The following is a 21,577-nucleotide window of genomic DNA, read 5'->3' as shown; positions in this document are numbered from 1 at the left end:
TCGCTTGGTGTATATCCGAAATATTTGCTAAATACCCTTATTTCTGACTCTCACCGGTGAATGTCAACAATCACATAGTCGCTTTGGTGAATGTCCGAAATATTTGTTATATCCAATTTTATATTAATTTATTCGTTAATATTATATTTATTTGATATATTTATATTTATTCTATATTTTAATACTTACTGACGATAGATTAGAAGAAACATCAGTGTTTGGAGTATCGGGCAAATATATACCGGGCAATGGCATTTGACCTTAAAAAAACATCAGTGTAGGGTATACCGGGCAGTGGCACTTAACCTTAAAAAAACATCAGTGTAGGGTATATCGGGCAGTGGCACTTAACCTTAAAAAACCATCAGTGTAGGGTATACCGGGCAGTGGCACTTAACCTTAAAAAAACATCAGTGTAGGGTATACCGGGTAGTGGCACTTAACTTTAAAAAAACATCAATCTAGGGTATACCGGGCAGTGGCACTTAACCTTAAAAAAACATCAGTGTAGGGTCAAAATATCGAATGAATGTAATTATATCCATGAATAAATTCATATTGAATTGAATGTAATAAATATTTCGGACATTCACCAAAGCATATCTGTGATTGCAGACATACACCGGTGAGGGTCCGAATGTACAAGAATGTAATGAAATATTCAATCTTTCACCGACGTATTTGGTGTTTGTCGACATTCATCGGTGAAAGTCAACAACTACTGATTTCGGTCTTTCACCGTGACACATATATATATTCTCGCTTATTATAAAATGTGTTGCCAAATACTTCCTATAGTGATTGTATTTATTGTTATTTTTGTTCATAGTTCAAAAAACGTAGCTTCAATACAAGGGTAAAGCCACAATAAACAATTATTTTTCACATTGAAAAATTTTTTAAGACTTCCAATTTCTTTTTTTTTTTTTTAAAATTATGATGGCTTTATTTAACATGGAAAAATCTTAAAATTTCATTGAAAAATGGTTCGTAGCAAATGAGAAAATAAGAGATATAATAGTTATGCTGTTTTGTTCATAACACCCTAATTTTGTTCATAACTCAGACTAGAAGTGGACGCAGACTAGTGGCTGTAAAATACGTCACAGCTACAAAAAAATGATTCATTATTTATCCACTTAAAATATTTATTACAATTTTCGATAATTCACTTAGATGTAATTCATACTAAAAGAAATAAACTGTCATTAACAAAAAAACAGTTAAGTACTCCGCCAATAGCTAGGTAATTGTTGAAAAAAGGGGTCAGGAGACCAAAAAGTTCTAGACAAACGTGATTGTGACAATGTAATCTACAGTGTACACTGACTCCTTGTACAGACGTACTGATATTTATTGAGCTGAATGATGGGTAGGTTTCAATCCTACGAGGAACAAAACTTGCTCTCACACAATGACAACTAGTGATATTGTGGCTCATATTATCATATTATATCAAATTATATCGTATCATCCGCTCATATTATATCAAAAATTAAAATTTTTTCACTTAATTTATGGTTTGATTATGTGAAAATAATTTTCATACTTTTTCTTTCTTTTCTAAATAATACAGGTAAAAATAATTTATGTATTTACAAAAATATTGTTTGCTTATACCAATTTAATTTAGACCATTACATAGTGAAATTTTTTTAACTTATTCGATTAATAACAGTAATGACAACAGATGCGTACTTAGGAGAAAGATGCATAGTGCACAAAATTTTTTTCTTTTTTTTTAAAATGAACATCCTGAATTAGTTTTGATCTAATGGTACTCTTATTTACTAAGAGTCAATCTTAATGACTCTAGGGTCTAACTTTAAATATGTTTACTAATTAGAAGAGACGATATTTAAAGTTATAAAAGCAGACACAAAAAGACAGATCTGCAAAATTTAGTACCAACAGGTTAGGTTGAGAAAGCAGTCAAAATTTGGACCCCTCACTAATGCTAATTTCACTTTTTACATACTTCTCTATAACTGGAAAACTTTTCAAGCTAACCAAAAATTAATCCATGTAAAAAATAAGTATTTAAAATTTTATTAATTTATTTTATGACAATTACAAAAATTGTGAATTATAATGTACATTAATTTTTATACCATTTTAAAAATGCAATTTTAAATGATGGAATTCAAAAGTGGAATGAAACATGTTGGAAACTTTCTGAGTTTTTTAAATTTTAAAAAAAATTGTATATTTAAATTTTGATTACTAGAGAACCATATGACCAGTTTTGTTCAAAATTTGTATTTCATGTGAAATTACACTCTTTAAAATTATTTTTTATACCTTACATATCAAAATTTTTTGAAAGGTTCAAACTGTACCTAGGACTAATTTTAACTATTTATTTTCTCTATGGAGAGAATAAAAATTTAACTCAGAAACTTTGTGGCAAATACATTAAACATTTGTCAATCAGTATATTTTTTGTGACCTAAGTCCATCAAGCATTTAAAAAAAAAAAAAAAAAAANAAAAAAAAAAAAAAAAAAAAAAAAAAAAAAAAAAAAAACTTTCTTAAGTAAGAAAAATTGTTTCAAGTTACAACATAGAATTTGTTGAATTTTATAATTTTTTCTCCATAATATCTGCTAATTGATTGAATTAGGAATTTCATGCAACTAAAACTTCGTTTTTAAGTACCCAGCAGAAGCTAAATTAAATCTGGTTGATTATTGTTAATATGAAATATTTTATTGGAACATTTGTATGCACATAGCTTTATTGTTTCATTCATATACAATAAAATGTATAGCGTTATTAAGAATATCAAAATTTTAACATGCTTTGACTGATTATGTCCATAGGAAAATATACACTGGTGTACAAAATTTAAGCATCATTTAGTACCAGGGTTGTGCTTAATTAGCATATACCCTAGACTTGTTCAAGGAGTAACAAGCATATATTTCTTTACTTTTGTTCAAACAAAAATAATTTTTTTTTCTTAAAAATTTAGTATTTTAATTGATAAAGAATGATATTTTAGTACCAATCTATCATATTTCTCTTTTTAAATATAGCTTTAATTTTTAACTAAAACTGATTAAAAAAATTTATTCAGATACTGGATAAGCAAAAAAAAAAAAAAANAAAAAAAAAAAAAAAAAAAAAAAAAAAAAAAAAAAAAAAAACTCTGGCACATGGCTGGAAAACCTGCACAGCAGATACTACTTATTGTTACATACATCATCTACATATACTTAACGCAGAAATTCGTCACTAAAGAGCACAATATGTTTACACAGGTCCAAGGTCAATCTCCATGTTTACAATCTCCCATGTCATTAAATCACATTAATTACTTAAACACAGTAATTTATGTGCTTTTTTATTTTGGTCACATTTCATTGTTATTTGAATAATTTGTAATATCAGAGTACTTCAAAATATTTTTTGATAGAAAATAGTGAAGTTTAAACCCATATTTATGCTTACTATGCAGCAATGTTTAAATTCATTATACCAAAGTTCTTTCCTAAATATGCTTACACAAAAAAGTTGCTCAAATATTCCTAACCGAACCTTCCTTCTTTTATGCAAAACTTCTCTGGATAAACGACAAGGGTTTGAAAAAATGTAAATTCCAGGATATACTATTTGTGGTTCAGTTTTTTCAACTAAAATTATTTCAGTAGAAGATGGTATCTAAAAATAAAAAGTAAGTTATATACAAATGACAAGAATATTTGTTTGATAGGTTAATAATTAACTTATTTCAAATTTACTTACAAAATTTTCCAATCGCAAATATTTCAACTGTGCAAGGAAATGGTCGATTTTTCTATGCCTGATCCAACCAAAAATTTTTCCATCTATGTAAATGAAACATTTAGGAATATCGGTTAAGGTCAGGGGATCATCTAAAAAAATGGCACCAAATTTAAAAATCACTTTTGACTCAATTCTTGGAGTTTTTAAGTCTAGGATCTGGAATAAAAATAAATTTGATAAATAAATAGAGTAGCAAGTTTATTTGCAAGAAGAGTTGGATACTTGAAAGTTTTAATCTTGTTGAGATTTTCAGGGTATGTTTTTCATGTACAATGTGCAAAATTCTCATAACAATAATTATTCTCATTTTTTATATACTCATAATAATTGTTTCAATCTCTTTAATTTCTATATATTCTATTTTTTTGAATAAAATATATTTTATTCAAAAAATTATTAGAAGTACAGGCAAAGAGACATTTAGCTCAACAGAATACTCGCTATAACTTGATTGAAAATCAATGTTGTCTATTTTGATGGATAATCGGACTGGCCTTTAACAAAATTATGATTCTTCTAAACAACAATATTTATAACTAGGAGGTTTTGCCCCCCTGCTCGCTGGTGCTCGCCAACCCCCGGAACTGCTTTCGCAGTTCATTTCGGATTGCTTCGCAATCCGATGCTCGCTTTACTCGCTCATTGGATATGTTCTTAACGTCTAGCTTTTGTATACTTTTTTGAACACTGAAGTTCCGAAAACTTTTCACTGTAGAAAATTCTAAACCTGTACATTTCAATATTAATTTGAAATTGCAAACAGTTCACATATTTTTCTTAATCACACTATTCTAAATTTCAGTTGTTGAGAAAAGAAACTGTAGTAAGTTTTGTTTTTAAGTCTTTCCCACAAAAGGGCTAAAGCCATGTGTTGTAAAACAATATGAAATAGTAGTCTGCCACTGAACGCCGGATGTAAAGATAATATAACAAAATGTGGAATAGTAAAGCGCTCAATTCAAAATAAAATAGCAATAGCATAACACTTCTCATTTCTGCCAATGAAAAGGAACTATTTCAGTACTCATAACCAACCAACCGTTTTTTTCTCGGTGACAATCGGAGATAGATAGACATATGATGCTCACTACGTGGTCTAGCGCGCCGAAGCCTATCAATTAAAACGTATTAGCGTTTTATATAACATGGATTAGCCATATGATGCTCACTACGTGCTCTTGCGCGCCGAATCCAATCAATTAAAAATGAAAACTGTTGCCAGCGCGAGAAAAGAAATATCATAGGTTTTATTGATACATACGTACGTATTAGCGTTTTATATAATATAGATAGAAAAAATGCAATTAGCAATTTATTTATAAAAATAAAGAACATGTTTGTTAATTAACTGCAAACTAATGAGTGTATAATGTAACTGTAAAAAATAAATGTAAAATGTTTTGTATAATGAAGTTACTGTTAACCCCATCATGTTATCAGCTCTGTGACTTTGTTTTTGATTTGCATGACTTCTAATTGCTTTTAACATATAAATCAAAAGTCTTTGAGATTTTTTGATTTGTCATGATTAATTCTTTAAAACTAAATATGTTTTCAAGAGAATTTATGACACAGTGCCCATTCTTTATTTATATGACTTATAGACCTTTAATTTTTAAGACTTAGCAGTAATTTTTATAGAAATTTAGTGGTTTTTTAAAATTTTAATGGCAGATTACCAAAACAAAATTTAACAAGAAAAAAAAGAAGAGAAAATGTGAAAAGTTAAAGGAAATAAATGTACAGGATGGCTTTTAAATAAAAACTAAGGCACGGTTTAAAACTAAGGAAAATGTTTAAAACAAACATAAGATGCATAAAATATAAACATAAAATGAAAACGCAATGAAGAAAAAAAATTACATGGCATGCTGATGATAAATAATTGTGTAGTCCACTATTTTCTCCCTCAGGCGTTTGGACTGGACATAGAAAACCTTTAATAAGAAAAATAAACAATCAATTTGAAAAAGTTTGGGATGCATATTTTAATAATTAAGGTTATAAGTTAAAAATATGAATATTACATAGTTAAATCACAGTTACTGTACTTATGCAATGAAAAAAAAAAGTAACATTATGAAGAAAAATATTTTACAACAAGGAGAGACATATAGAAAAATAATTATTCATAGAGAAAAAAATTGAATACAGTGATAAAAAGTTCTAAAATCATAGCATTCAGAATTAAAAATCTCAATTGCTTAACAATTAAATTGATGAATTTCTTGATTTGAGATCTAACATGATGACGCTTTGCCAACGATGAAATTAACAAGGGAAATAAAATGTTCTTTTGCTATTAGGGAAAAAATTTGGTAATGTTTAGTTGGTCTCCATCATCAACAAAAATTAAAAATTTTTAGGTTTAATTTCAGAGGGTAGAAAATAAAGCCTGAAATTGAGAATCTTTTGCAAAATGTTACAGAGTTGCACATGAGAGTGTAAGAATCCTTTCACACAGAATCCAGTTCAGTATACACACAAGTATTTCATTAAACTTGTCAAATGACTGCCGCATTCATACGCCCAAATAGATAGTGGTTGAATGAACAGTGAAAATGTGAATTGAACAATGAGAAAACCACATTTTTTGCATAATTTGTGGCAGAAATCAACACGGCGAAGACAAATATCGAATTTTGAAAAAGGGAAAATTAAGCATTTTTTAAAAACACCTTCAAAGGCTTTTAAAAAACAAAAATCGAAAATAAGTACCTTTAAACATATTTTAAGAACTCTACCTACCGTGGGTGCACTTGGAAAACAATTATGTAGACTATTTTCTGTGCAGTAAATAAGTAACAATATTGTTATTTAATGGAGTTTAAGGTTTAAATTAAATACTTTTAAATATTATTGTTTTTAAATCTTTTAATATCAAAAATTAAAAGATAAACATGCCAGAAAATATAGCATTTGAATTTATTTTAATTTCTATTGGAATAATAAAATTAAATTACTATAATTATTCTTCTCCTTTATCATACATATATATATATACAGTCAATTCGCTATAACTCGAAGTACGATAACTCGAATATTACTATAACTCGATTTTTTTATGAGGTCCCGACCCTTTTATCTTCAATTTCATGTTAATTATTCTCGATTACTCGAATTTTACTCCTTTAACTCGATTTTTTTTGGATCTTTTAAAGCAAGGAAAAAAGCCTAGGAGCTGATATCTTGCCCCTTCCTTTGCAACACACACACAATGTCTTTCGCACTCTTCATGGAGAAGCTAAAGCTGTCCCTCTTAAAGTATGTGAACAGTGGTAAAATGAAACGTTACCAAATTTACTTCACTTCAAGGATTCAGTGAAAATGATGTTTTCAATATTGATGAAATGGGTTTATTTTTTAAGTGTCTTCCAAATAAGACTATGATGTTTAAGGATGAAAACTGCTCAGGGGATAAAATGAGCAAGGAACGTTTGACTGTCCTAGTATATATATATATATATATTTCGTATATATATGCATCGAAAATTTAAGAAGCGAATCAATCAAGCCATTGGAAAGACAGTTTGACATTATGACTTTAAAATAAACTAGTGAATGAACTACATAGTAAGCTTCTTTGAAAACTCTTTCACATGACCTAAATTTTAATTCATGGAATTAAAATAAAATTTATTTAAAACATTATTTTAATGTCTTAAGAAGTACATGATAGTAAATTTAATGAAGTGAGTAATTTTTAAAGATCTTCGATATAAAAAATAAAAAAATGTTAAAATTACAAAAAACAAAAATAAAATTACAAAAAAATAAATAAATAAATAGAGGAAAATGATAAAAGAGAAGAAAATCACAGATCTGAGTTAAATAATATCTTTGATAAACAGCAAAAAGTTCCATGCCGGGAATTGTTGGGACTTATTGAAGTCTGAAAAACAGATTTTTTTCAGTTAATATGTTAATAAACAATAATAATTTTTTTTTCATATAATACCATTTTGTTATTAATTTAATAAGGGAATGCTTGGTGTAATAAAATATACCAGTTACATAGTTAAATTTTTTAAAACATGAAAAAGTAAGAAGACAAAAAGCTAAACTTTATCCAGCAAAATAAGAAAAAAAAAACTTTTTTTTCTTTCCTTTTTTACTTGAGTGAATTATTAGCAGCAGCACAGATGTTCAGATAAAATTAAGTTTAAAGAACAAGCTCTGAATCATAAAAGTAAATGAATCCTATTGACTTATGAAACATAAAAAATTATTAAACAAAGAATAGAACAAAGCCTGTCTTCTGATATTTCTTCCAAAACCACTAGATATTTTTCTAAAAAAATGAAGAGCTTAGTAGCTGGAGGCACTAAGTCACACTACTTAAGTTAATTAGGAGACATCCGCTTTAGAAAATACAACATTGGCTGGAAGCTGCTGACACATTATCCTATAACAAATTTGATACAACAAATAATAAAAATAACTTTTTTGATATACAGTTAATTAATGACATGGTTTTAAACTGACTGTGTTTAATTGTTTAGGAATGTCACTTGATACCTTCTTCCATTTAACTTCGGAATTGGTCAAATTATTTTGTTAAAGTTACAAACACATTAAATTTACAACTTGGTATTTTTAAAAGGAATAGTATTTGTTTTCCTGGGTGAATGTTCGTCAGCTTTTCCATTCATGATATGATTTCCTTTTGATTGGAAAATTGCACCTATTATAGCAACATTCAAGTATTTTTGATGCATTGTTAACGCTTTGGGGAATTAAAACGATTGAGGAATTAAAAAAAAATTATTTGGTTTAAATTAAAGGATAGATAGTTTTAATCATAAGATGGAAGATTTTGAAGAAAAAAAAAGTTCTTTTAAAATCAGTTATTCTAGGCAAATGTAAGCGGATAGAATATGCACTGTAATTTATGACATTTCTATAAGTCTCGGCATAAGTATTCTTTCAGGAAATGGGAAAATAATATAAAAATTTCCATGAATACATCTATTTTATAACTGGTGTTGAACATGTGACTTATTTTTTTTAGAGAGTTTGCAACTAACAATGTTGAACTCAACCACATTGCAATTTCAAACTCAACCTAGAAGACAAGGGAACTCATCAAGAATATGGAGAAACTAGCTTTTGTAGAGGATTATTTGATGGAACTAACCAGCAATTGCGTTACATGGAAAAGGAAAATCATGAGAATATCCCGTGAATTCTAATCCATTATCTCTCCATCACTGAGGATATTTTAAGACAGCACTATGGACACTACAAGCAGAAAATGTATCACCAAGTCATAGCCACAATTTAAACCAGGGTTAAATCATTGGGAGGGGAATGCTCTATATCCTGAGTGTCTCATCAAGATGTTTAAGTTTTTCTTAAGTAAAGTTTTCTCATTCAGTAAAGCAAGGATATCTTAAAATAGCCCATTGTGGATCAGTAAGCAACTGAGGTTAAGGCTTCACAATTCTGTGATAAATGGTATGATACTGGCAAAATGGTCAGCACAGTGTACCAGTTTTTCTTACTTCACAGACAAGCTGGTACTCATGAACATGAAGCTGGATAGAGTTTAAGCTACCATCGGGCATAAAATCATAATCCTTCACGATGTTAGAATTCTGCTTTAAACATTGTGATGTTGCAACTGTTTAACCCCTTCCTCACGCCAAAATCACAGGGTGAGCTTTTGTCTCCTATTTCACAGGCCCGTGATATTTCTGGGCTGAGGGTTGAAAAGTAATAAACCAAAAAGGTTTAAATATATCTATCGCTTGTGCTCAGAATTTTCATTATACAAACTAGATGGCTGCACCAGATTATTTTTAATGTAACTGAAGATAGTTTACTTTTAACAAGATGTCAGTACTATTCAAATATATGTATTTTGTATTTTATGCTCTTCGTGAATGCAAGTGGTTTGTGTTCCATGATAAAATATTTTTTATATTGTGTACATTATAGAGTCAGATTTATATGGACATATAAAGTTTTAAATTTCAAGTTAAAAAAATTTCCAAAAATCAAAAATGAATACACACATTGTACATACACCTTTTTTAAATAATTTTTTGAATAAAAAAATAGGCTCATTGATGACAGTTTTTTTGAAAATAGTAAGATCATTAAGGGATAAATAAGAAAGAGTCATTGTAAAATTCTTTTCAAATAAAGAATTTTTCATGCAAGTTGATGGAATATATACTGTATCTCTTAACTTATAACATCAGCGCACTACTTTCAGGAAATGTGAAAAGAAACCATAGATTTCTTTCAAACTATACTATACCATAGATTTCTCTGTCTTGAATAATGATTCCAAAAAATCAACTATTTGGCATATGACTCATATTAAGAATTTCTGAAGTTATAAAATATTTCAGGTATAAATGGGTTGACAGCATAGGTACTTTAAGCAAATCTTATCATATTTCTTTAAGCAATGTGGAAATAAAATAGAATTTTTTTTAACCCTATTTATCTTCCTCAAAATAATTTAAACATAAAATTATTAATACATTAGATATCATTTACTGTACTCTGATAAATAAAGAAACTTACCCCAAGACTCTGGATAGTATTTTCGCATATTTTTACCATAAAAATTGAGAGAGAACTTATTTACAGAAGTAAATTGGGCTGCAGTAGCAAACACGTTATTTCTTTTGAGCACTACTGTGAAACCAGAGTTGGAGCTGAGTCCATTATTTCTGCCAGGGAAGTTTCCAGTAGATAAAATATTCTTTATTCTCGGTGTTAGAGATAAAGCACTATTTGTACATTTGCGAGCATAACCTGTCATAAAACAAACATTAGAAAAATAATGAAATTCACGATAAGATCATGTGTGCAATAAAAAAAAAGACTTGTATACCTATTAAATTATAATCTTTTTTCATTTTAATAGATCTAGTTAAGCTATTTTCAACCGACTTCAAGTAAAATTCAGCTCCATCCTAAAATGCCAAGAAATAAGGAATTGTTATGAGAACATTCAGTAAAGGATTTTTCTAACAAAAAACTGCCTTAAAAAATAAAACCAGAAATTAAGCACATAGTGTTTAATCATGACTATTCATCAAAAAAAAAAGAAAAAAAAGGAGAATCTAGAATGAGCATTCTATTATGATAAAAATGTTGATGAAACGTAAATAGCCTCAAGTTTATGCAAAAAATCTAACTATAAATCTAACTGTTAAGTAATTTATGTTATTAAAGTGTTTTCTCTAAACGTTTTTAAAAGGGCAGCCCACCCCACTTGTCCTTTGATCCCTCTAAATGCGTCTTCCTAGCCCTTTTCGTAAAAATAAGCCGCCATCCCTTAAAAACCTTGCCTTTTTATCTTTTCAGGAAAAGGTCATTTTTTTAAACCACCTCTTTTAATGAAAAGTTTACGTCGGATTTATTTAGTTATTGAATATTATTTAACATTAATTTTTTAATTTCATTCCTTCATTTTAGTAAGATTTTTCGTATGTTGTCTAGTTATATATTTAAAATTCGAATGATGTTCTGCCACCGAGATATCAGTTCTTTTATTTGGGGGGAGGGTATATTTACGATATTAAATTTTACCATTATTTATTTTTGAAATAATGTTTATTTTCTCACAATTTTCTGTTTAAAATATAAAAAAAGCAGTCAACTTGCCTATCAAATTATTTTTTTAGAAGAAAATATAAATACAGAGATTGTCTTTTAGTCTTGTCTAGAATTATTTTTCAAAAGCTTTAAGTCTTTCAGCTATTTTGATAATGAGTGAGTATTACATAGGGAAATATACACACAAAATAGTTTAAGAGAGTAATTTAAAAATTGAGGATCAAATTCAGTTAATACAAAATATTCATTTTGATAAATTTTAATGGAGGTAAATGATCAAATCTCTTGATGATCTCTAAAATGATCTCTTTCAAAACTTCAAGTGCATTTTTTTGTGAGGAAGCACTCTGCCCTCTTTCCTAAGGAAAACTCTGCTATCAATAAATAAATGTTAGCTAAGCATCTTCAAAGAACAAAAAATACATTTAAAAAACATTAATTTTCTACAAAATTAAACACATAAAATACTGAAATTGCAATGAAAATAGTGCAATGAGCACTGTTTTTAATTTATAATTATTGAAAATTTTAATTGCTTCCAGAAATTTATTTGGCAATAAAAACAGAATACACGAACTTATAGTGATAACAAGATTACTTGATTTAAATCAGGGGTTTCCAACTTACATGAGGCCGGGGACCGCCATTAAAAACACCAGTCAAATGAAGGGCCGCAACTTTATCAAAATTTTATATAGGACTCTTTTATGTTTGAAGGAACATTAAATATTACTGTCAGATTTCTATCAAAGTTTTTTTTTAATATTAAAAAGCAAAATAACAAGCATTACAAATAATGCTTGTTACGGATCATTTTGAATCTTCTCTTAATCAGAAACTTAGTGACAAGATTTGTCTTTCTTTTAAACTTAATTCTGTGATAAATTAAAATTTTTTTCGATTTAATAGGAATTATAGCTACAAAAAAAAAAATTCCCGAGCATCTAAAATAATTTTTTTTTTCATTTCCGCTCATGCGATATTCAATTTAAGGAATTAAAAAAAAAAAAAAAAAAANAAAAAAAAAAAAAAAAAAAAAAAAAAAAAAAAAAAAAAAAAAAAAAAACACGATATTTATTTCCTCTTTTATGTGTTTTAAAATTTACAAATATAATTTCATCCTAAATGAGTGGTTTCAAAAGGCTAAATGGGAGTATTTCTTCCAAAAAATTTCTGATACGCACATGCTAAATTATATTCACAAAATACAAAAAAAACGAAATGAAAAAGAGCACGATTATTTTTGTATTTGAATAAATATTTTCTTGAGGAGACAAAGATAATAATATCAACAGATTCATAAATTGGAAGAAAAATAAAACTATCTGTAAAATATAAGGATTTCAAAAAAGGAAATCAAAAGTTTTTAATTTCTCTACAGTCTAAGAAAAACATAGAGAAAAAAAAAAAAACAGGAAATTTCAATTACATAGTTAATATTTTTTTGTACAATTAAGTAATGCTTTTATTATTATAATTAACAATGCTTCTGTTTTGAGTTTAGTTTTGAGGGATATAAAACCACTTATGCATCCTAACAATTAAAATATGAAGTTTTTTATAATAATAATAAAATAAAAAAATGTTTCTTACTTAGGTATCATTGCACAAAACACAATCACAACTAGTATCCAAGTATTGGTTTAATGCTAAGTTTATAAATTATTAATACAAACCTTAATACTCATTAAGTATATCTGACCACCAGTTAAAACCTCTTGAAAAACTGGATTATCCAAGTCTTCCGGTTTGAATTCATTTGAAACTAACGAAAACAGTTTACAAATTGAATAACTGCAAATAAAGTTCAATATTCAGAAATAATTATTGAAAAACTGGTCATTGTTTTGACAGTTTTTTTTATTTTACAGTCAAGTGTGAATGTCTGAAATTGTCCCCTCTTCTGAGGTTTATTTATCATCAGCATGAATTGTAAGGTTTACAATTTTTGCACCATTTTTAAATGTAATTTTACATGGCAAAACACACAATTTGTGCGAAATTGGTTAAATAGTTCCTGAGAAATTGAATTTGAAAAAAATTGTCTTTAGTCGTATATTCAATTTCTCCGGAACTATTAGACTGATTTTGCTTACATTTCGTATTTTGCAATGTCAAATTATGTTCTTTAGCATTATGTAAATAATTATATACTTTACAATCCCTATTTTTTTAAGACTAGTATTAAATAAAATAACAAAAAATATATATTTACTAAAAGTTACTGTTTGCATGGAATTATCTTAATAACAAAATGGATAAACAAATTTTTATTATTGTTTGGAAATATTTTTAATTCACTTAAAAAGTTCGTCTGGTGGCAGAATTTTTCCAAGCTTTCTGCGACAAAGTTTACTATTACTAATATCTTTCTGCAAGATACTTTTAATAATAACAAATACACGTTACTAAATTAAAAAAACAAAAATTTTGTGTTTAGGAATATATATATATATATAACAAATATATAATATTCATTTTTATTCTCATATTATGAGCAATACTCTCATCTCTACTAGTAAGGGGAAAAATAAGCTAATTATTTTCTTCTCGCATTTTGTAAATCATTATCACATTAAAAAAAAACTCAATTGTAAAATCTGTTACAGTAACTACCAAAAAAAAACATAGACAGCAAGATGCCAAAAAAATTAATAGAATCATTGCGTTAAAAATTAAATATTCAATTCAAATATCCCATATTGCCAGAAATATATTGGGATGTTTCAAAACCACGTGGAAATCAAGACCAATAGCTGAAGAAAATACATTCGAAACACTACATGGATTTGCAATATTATCAGCATAAATTGACCACGTCAAAAAGTGATTATTCAAACGAGAGATTCAAATTTTACTTGTAGAAATAATATCAACTGAGAAATAACCAGAATTTTAAAAAGCCAGTGGAATTTGTAGTACAGTCATCCCCACTTAATCGCCCCTCGGATAATCGGATAGCCCGCTTATAGGAATGAAATTTAATGGAACCAAATCATTGTATATTAAACTAATGTCAAACTTCCCCGTTTAAACGGTTAATTGTTGTTTTCTGCCCCCGCTTAATTGCATAAAGAAGTGGTACTGAAATGAAAAAAAAATTTTTTTTTGAGAAATGTTTCACCAGATAAAATGGGATTTCCATTTTTCAGTTAAGATAAGGATACAATAGATGGTCATTTCAATTGGGACTTCTTATTCATTAGTAGGTGTTTGGGATGAAGTTGAAATATTAATCAAATCTTGCTGCCAATTATGCATTGAAGTAAACGAAGGGGGTTTTACCCCTCTATGACTTACTTCACTCACGCATCATTTAGTATGTAAAAAAGGGATAGAGTGATTTGTTTTTAGGTCAAGACTTGCAGTCCCCTCTTGATGCACTATTAGCTTTGATAAGAAAAAGTTTTAAAAACCTAATACGCTAGTGTAAAGAGTGTCGTTCTCTTAAGTAGAATAATTGCCTAAACCGGTGAATAATTTTGAGTTGGTTGCAAGTTGAGAGCAAAAAGGAATGATTTAAATTAATCAAAAAAAAAAAGAATTTTAGAAACAATAAATTTCAAAAAAATCCCCAACTGAAATAGCGCATCAATGAGGAATTTCTCAAGTTTCCAAAATAAAAAAAAATTCTGAATGTGTTTGAAAGGAATACGCACAAGTCATGAAAATTTTACTTGAAACAAAAAAGAATATCTAATTTTGATAAATTGACGAATTAAACGGGTATAAAAAACAGTCTTCAATTGTAGAATTTTTCGGATGGGATCAAATAATATTTTAGCTCCTACTTGACACTTTTCACTAGCTTTGATTTATTTTTATGTAACTTTAAATGACATTTTTTTATGAAACTAAGGCAGAAAGTTTTAATTATAATTATTTATTGATCATAAAACTGAGTTTATTTAATCAAAACACTATACTATGCATTAAATACCATTAAAGAGTAAAATTTCGCAAAAATGCAGAATTTAAGATTGAATATTGCACTTACCTTTTAATCGAATAACCCGCTTAATAGCATAGATTTGGTTGGAACCGAAGTATTCCTTTAACGTTGACTGCATTAGCGATAAAAACGCCGTCAAAATGTCAAAGACAGATTTCTTGGATCCACGATTCGAATTTCGTGGGCAATAACAATATCGGTATCTTTTAAAAATCCACGAGAATATCAATAATCGAGCAACAATAATTTCCGAAAAAGTGATTAAAACACTACGTATATTTAGGACAGAATCGCCGCGAGTTGTGAGCAATAAAATGAAGACTGAAATGCGTAAACTACAATTTGCATGTGAGTAAAAATATTAAAATTATCAACAACAGAAAAACATTCTAAGCTTTCTGCAGAAAAGAAAATCAAAATTCTTTACTTTTCATTATTCTCAAATAAGAATAGAAAAATCAGAGCCATTTCCTTCTACTCCGATGCACGAGCAAGGCATATTTTGATCATAATTTTGGATGATAAAAATTATTGAAATATTTCTTCAGAAAGCCAAAAATTTTTTCTTCCCAAAGAAAAAACACTTCTGCGAGAACTCTGCAGCATTCTGCGACAGTGTCGCAATGATTTTGCCACACTGGGATGAAATAAGCATTGATATGAAACCGAACATTAATTTTGTTTTTCTATTGAGGTCTGTCAAATATTCAAATCATTAATCAAACTCTTAAGGGAATTTTCCCATTTCAAGAGACAAGAGTAGATGTCACTTATGTAGATTTATATTTTATGTAAGGAAGATTACTTGATGAGTTTTTCCTAACTGCTTGGGATTGCTCAGCATAATATTTGATAATAAATCTAAATTTAAAAACATGGAGAAAAATACATTATCTGGTTATCATTTGAGGAGATAGCAAACAAATCTAGAAAAGGATCCAGAGCAAAATGCAAAAACCGTGGAAAAGAAAGTATTCACGGGACTTTAAACCTTGCATCCGATGCACATAAATTGGTGTCTACTTGCAACATTACTATTTAGCCTCTATTTGAAGAAGCATTTGAAGAAAAGCATCTCTGATGGTCATTAATTACTAGGTTAAGCTTAAGCACAGTTGTGTCAGATATCTATTTATGAAGACGAAATTAAAATACACAGTTACATAACTCATGGGAATGATTCATTAGCAAAAAAGATCATTAACATATTAATTAAGCTCAAATATATGCAACAGATATTTGAAAGATATCCCACCCTTTGTATTCACCAAACTGTTTTTCTTATTTCCATAGAAATAAACAACCCAAGACCCTGAGGCAGGAGGAGGTTTTTTAGCTGGACAGACCATAGGTTACAAGCACTATCCAGCAATAGGCGACATTTCAAGCATTATTGTGATGCCAGAATTGGCATACACATATTTATTTTCTATCTTTTAAAATATCCTTCATTACTTAAGCTTATTTTTATTAATGGAAGAATTACTTTTAAAATAAATCAAAAACTTAATCTTTTTAAGCGAACATAAAATATTTATTTCTTCTCTTCCAGATCAATGTAACGGATACTTTCTTTTTATTTCATTATTATGCAGACATATAAATTCACTGTCGCCTCTAATCGAAAACAAAAATCTATTTATAACTTTTTATTCTAATTTTCCAACGGCTAAATGTTTCGGTTGCATGGTTATAATAATTCACATAAATTTGTTGGCGACTCGTGATCGCCAAGGTGTTCTTTTTAACCCATGTGGATATGCTAGTTGGCTTTGTTTTTGGCTATGATATATTATGATAAATCGCCAAATTTTGGATCTCCTACCCATACTCTTTCTCTGTCCGTTGAGAATAAATATATTCACTTTGAATTTCTAAATTGGAGAGGCTGGGACCCCTTCGGGGGCCTCCCAGTCTTAATTTTCTAACGATCAGAAATGTTGTTCTGGCTTTATGATCTCTCAATAGAGAGTATTATTATTTGATCCCTTTAAGGGATTTCTTATTTTCAAGATATGGCCACTATCTGATTCAAATTATACTTAATAAAATCTAAATTTACATTCAATGATTTGCACATTATTTCCTGGAAACTCAACTGTTATTGTTTTATTCATTCAATATTGGCCTAAATGAACATTCATATATACCACTATCAACGATACGCCTAATGAAGGAAGCAGCAAAGCTTTCATTATCATAATTATTATAATTTTTAACAAGGTAAATACTAAGATAATATAAATTTATTAAAACATAATTGAAAGGAAATATGACATAAAAAATATATCAGCATTAAATTTTAATTTACCTTAAAAACAAATGCTTGTCTTCATTATCTGTCAAATGAATTAGAAGACACTTCCTAAAAAAGAAAAAAATTATATTTAACTACAGATGATATTTTTATCACTATTACATATTTTAATACACTAAATATGATTTTCATAATCATGATTTATATTTTGAAAAAAAAAAAAAGGAAATATTTTTAATTGGTCTTAATACTTGATTTAAAAAAACGACAAATATTTAAGTTTAAAAATACAGTGCAAACTCATCAGAACAAGAACTCTTGGTTTAATAAAATTGTCATTAAAGGTTGGCCACTCTTAGAGATTATCTCCAATGGCTAGAAAATACTATCTAAGAGACGTGAATTTTTCGCATGAAATTTTAATTTTAGATAGAGATATTTTTCTTGGAGAGAAAAAGCTATTCATGACTGAGTTATGAAAATTGGATCAGCAGTGAAAATTTACTAATGAAATGATGATTTACAGATGAAAATTACTCCTAATGAGATAATGAGTAAAAAAATTAATCAACAATATATATTAATAATAATTTAAATAGAGAAACTATATTTTTGTTTAAGTTTTCTATTTCATTTTACATCATAAATAATTAGCTTTAAAATATGAGAAGAGGTTAATTTTTATGTTAAGTTTTTTCTAAGTCCATTGATTTTAGAAATGTTTCCTGATGCATGCCTAGAGATTTAAAAGTTTCCCATTCTTTTTAATCGCTGTTTCTTTCTACAAAATTTCATTTATTTGTGTCATTGGCCCCAGTTAAATATTTCTATTTTTCTTTTTGAATTCTTTTTTCTGTGTAACATAGTCATATCTTTTTATAAAAAATGAGATGATAGTTTTATTTACCTTAACAAAATTTAGCAATAAGCTATATTTTCTGTTGTTAATTTGAAATAAGCATAATGAGCAGGGTTAATCAAGATTTTCCAAAACTATTTTTGCAAATATAAGTTTACATGTACAGTGGAGAAAATTTGAAGCACTAAAAAACTACTTTTCTATTAAATGAGCTAAAATCATGTTTTAAACTATCTATAACTCCCTTTTTCACCTTTTCCGTTCCGCTATTCCGAACATGCACAACTAATTAAACTTGAAATTATCTTGGCATGTACGACCGCATTCAACAGGGTCAGTCTACAAATTTCAACATTGTTATTGATAAGATTGGAGGAATAGTCAGGGTTGCCACAAATAAACAGATAAAGAATAGTTACCAAAAACTATGTCAATAGTTACCCGAAATTACAAAAATAGCAGCTGAATTGTAGGCTAAATGTAAACATTGTAGAGATAAGGTGGAATCTGCACTCAAGTTATCATATTTATTTCTAGCTGAGCTCAGAGGCATATACAGTACAGAACCCATTATCTGGAAATCAGAAAACAGGAACGAAATTCGATACATTTTCCCGCCATTTTTAAATTTTTTTTTTCCTCTTAAGATTTTTCCTTCTTTTTTGAAAGATGTTTACCTTACTATCATTTTGGAAATAATTATTAGTGTATTACTTCATCATTTTTCTTCTTTTTAAGTTTATTTCCAAATAATATTTTTTTAGCTGGGTTTAACAATAAAAAAATGGCTTTTTGTAGCGATTCAGAAAACCGGAAAAATCAGTTATCCGGAATAGCGATGGTCCCGATCGTTCCGGATAATCGGTTCTCTACTGTACTATATCTATCACTGAAGAACGGTAATCTATAAAAATAAAATCATTTCTTATTTTAGCCCCCAACTTGTATTTTTTTACAAAGTTTATTTTAATAGACAAAATGTCATAGTGATGAGAAATCACTTATCCAGCAAAAAAAGTAAGATAATAAGCACCTTGATTTGTTTTACTGACAAAAACCGTACGGTATATTAAAGAAGGTCAAAATTTGCCTTCTGATATCTGCAGTGATATGCATTTGCATGTTACTGTCTAGTCTCTTCCAGTTAGACGGAGAGAAAATGTTTGTTTTAATTTAAAAATTATGTTATCACAGATATGGTAAATTTTAAACCTAAATTTATAACTGTTCTTTAAACGAATTAAAAATTAGGGACAATTTAGGCATTTTTATTTAAAATTTCGAGACAATACTTCTTACAGAGGATATTATTTAATTAGAAAAATAATATTTTTCCATTTTGGCAGGTATTACATTTTGCTTGAAAAAAAAAAGTTGAAAGACGAGGCACGCTAGTCGGAACATTTGTTGAAAAAAGAGGATAGAAAGAAAAGGAAAATATTTTTTTCCGGACACATTTTGCATATATGGAAGAAACTTTTATAGAAATAAAAATTAAAAGTCCCATTAGAGTTAATTGCCTTTCCATGAAAATAGTTGCTTTACAGCCTCTTTACACAAAAAAGTGAACATAGTGGTCAGTGTGGCAGAATTTTTTCTGGCTTTCTGCGACAAACCTAACTAGAACCAATATCTTTCTGCAAGATATTTTTATCGTTATAAATATATGTGTAATGAATTTATAATAATAGATGCACTTCGTGGTTATAAAAAGGCCTACATGCATAGAATAAAACTGTGTAGATTTTTTTTTCTTAATTTCATAATATAAGTTTAAATATGTTTAAGTTCAAATTTGTATAATCTTATAATAAAGAAAAATTATAAATGTATAGATGTGCAAAGAAAAAAGCTTACTAGAGCATAAATAAAGATTACCCAGAACGTGTAAAAAGATAGAATAAAAATAGCTAAGAATGGACAAAAAGATTAAATTAATTAAACAAAATAACTGAATATGAAGTATCAGTTTAAAACAGTATGATTTAATGCTTTATTATAGTAGTTATATCAGGTACAGAAACAAATCAGGTGAAAAAATTATTAATGTTGAGTAATACATAATATAAAATATTTTTTTAATCATTTAAAGCATGGTAAACAATAGGCTTCTGTATTCACTTTGTTAATTACTTTGGAAGTGACAAAATTTTTCATAATCTTATTACTGTGAAAATTCGTAAAATGTACAGTGCAATTGGGTCCATACATATCAATTAAGCCTGCTTTTATAAACTTTTGATTATTTTTGTATCCAGCTGGTGGTCCATTTATTTGAATAAATGTTCTCCTGTCATTTGTTCCAACATCTTCATTTCCCTCTTAAGATCTTAATCTCTGTTTATTTACACGGTCAATAATTGAGCCCCATGTTTCACAAATAGCTTCTGAAATTGGTATGTTAAGTGCAGAGGATTTATTTTCTGAAAAATATCAATCTGCCTGACTAATTAGACATCCAACATACTTTGACAAATCAAATAAGTTGTTTTTCAATAATGAGGCTGAGTCTTTATTGGAATTATGAGCTCGTAAAATTTTTGAACTGACTGGTTTTTCTGGCAGTGGCACATCATGAAAAGTACCAGTCATCTTAGAGTCAAGTGGAAACATTTCTGTTGCAGATCTCAAGTTGGGACATAAACTTTTTGGCAAATTATTTAGGAAATCAACAAATTCTTTGGCGTTAGAAACAGTCTTTGACAGTTCTTCAAGATAATTTTTTATTATAGTAAATGTACTTTCGATGACTGATGTGTACTGCCAAGGAAACAAATCAGAATTTTGGATTTTTCTTGATGCATACCCAAGACAACCACAAACATCTGACAGAGCTAAGATATTGAAAATTCTTTCCCTACTCATAAGTGTATCTCTTAAAATGTAGCCATCTAGATCTTCTTCACAAGCAGACACCAATATTTTGTAATCGCAGATAAACGTTTTAAAGATGTCTTCACAATAAGAAGAAAATTTAATCATTTTAAATAATTTTTGTTTATAAAAATGACCAACCTTTTCTGCATATTCAATTCTTTCACCTGTGGAAAATTTTTTCATGGTATTGTGTATTAATTCGAAAGCATCTTGAACTATTTTGGGTGTTTCGGCATGTTTCATTACTAATTCAATTCGGTGCATGG

The 21,577-nt window shown here is 28.2% G+C and overlaps 1 protein-coding gene across 3 annotated transcripts in view; it reads right to left on the bottom strand.

Moving 5' to 3' along the window:
• LOC107441938 (DNA-directed RNA polymerase I subunit RPA2) overlaps positions 1 to 21,577 on the bottom strand; it is a 69,655-nt gene that overhangs the window by 17,827 nt on the left and 30,251 nt on the right. For 2 of the 3 annotated variants that reach the window (XM_043048094.2, XM_043048097.2), the window contains 7 exons: positions 17,630 to 17,683; positions 13,043 to 13,160; positions 10,639 to 10,720; positions 10,326 to 10,559; positions 5,652 to 5,725; positions 3,747 to 3,944; positions 3,507 to 3,662 (listed from right to left, as the gene is read on the bottom strand). In XM_043048094.2, coding sequence (XP_042904028.1) covers positions 3,507 to 3,662; positions 3,747 to 3,944; positions 5,652 to 5,725; positions 10,326 to 10,559; positions 10,639 to 10,720; positions 13,043 to 13,160; positions 17,630 to 17,683 — 916 coding nt within the window. The remainder of the gene's footprint in view (positions 1 to 3,506; positions 3,663 to 3,746; positions 3,945 to 5,651; positions 5,726 to 10,325; positions 10,560 to 10,638; positions 10,721 to 13,042; positions 13,161 to 17,629; positions 17,684 to 21,577) is intronic. The other variant, XM_043048096.2, reaches the window with a different exon arrangement.

The sequence above is a fragment of the Parasteatoda tepidariorum genome, chromosome 7 (assembly GCF_043381705.1).
Source record: "Parasteatoda tepidariorum isolate YZ-2023 chromosome 7, CAS_Ptep_4.0, whole genome shotgun sequence".
NCBI lineage: Eukaryota > Metazoa > Arthropoda > Arachnida > Araneae > Theridiidae > Parasteatoda > Parasteatoda tepidariorum.
Note: the sequence above shows the minus strand (reverse complement) of the source record. Positions and strands in the feature narration are given on the sequence as shown.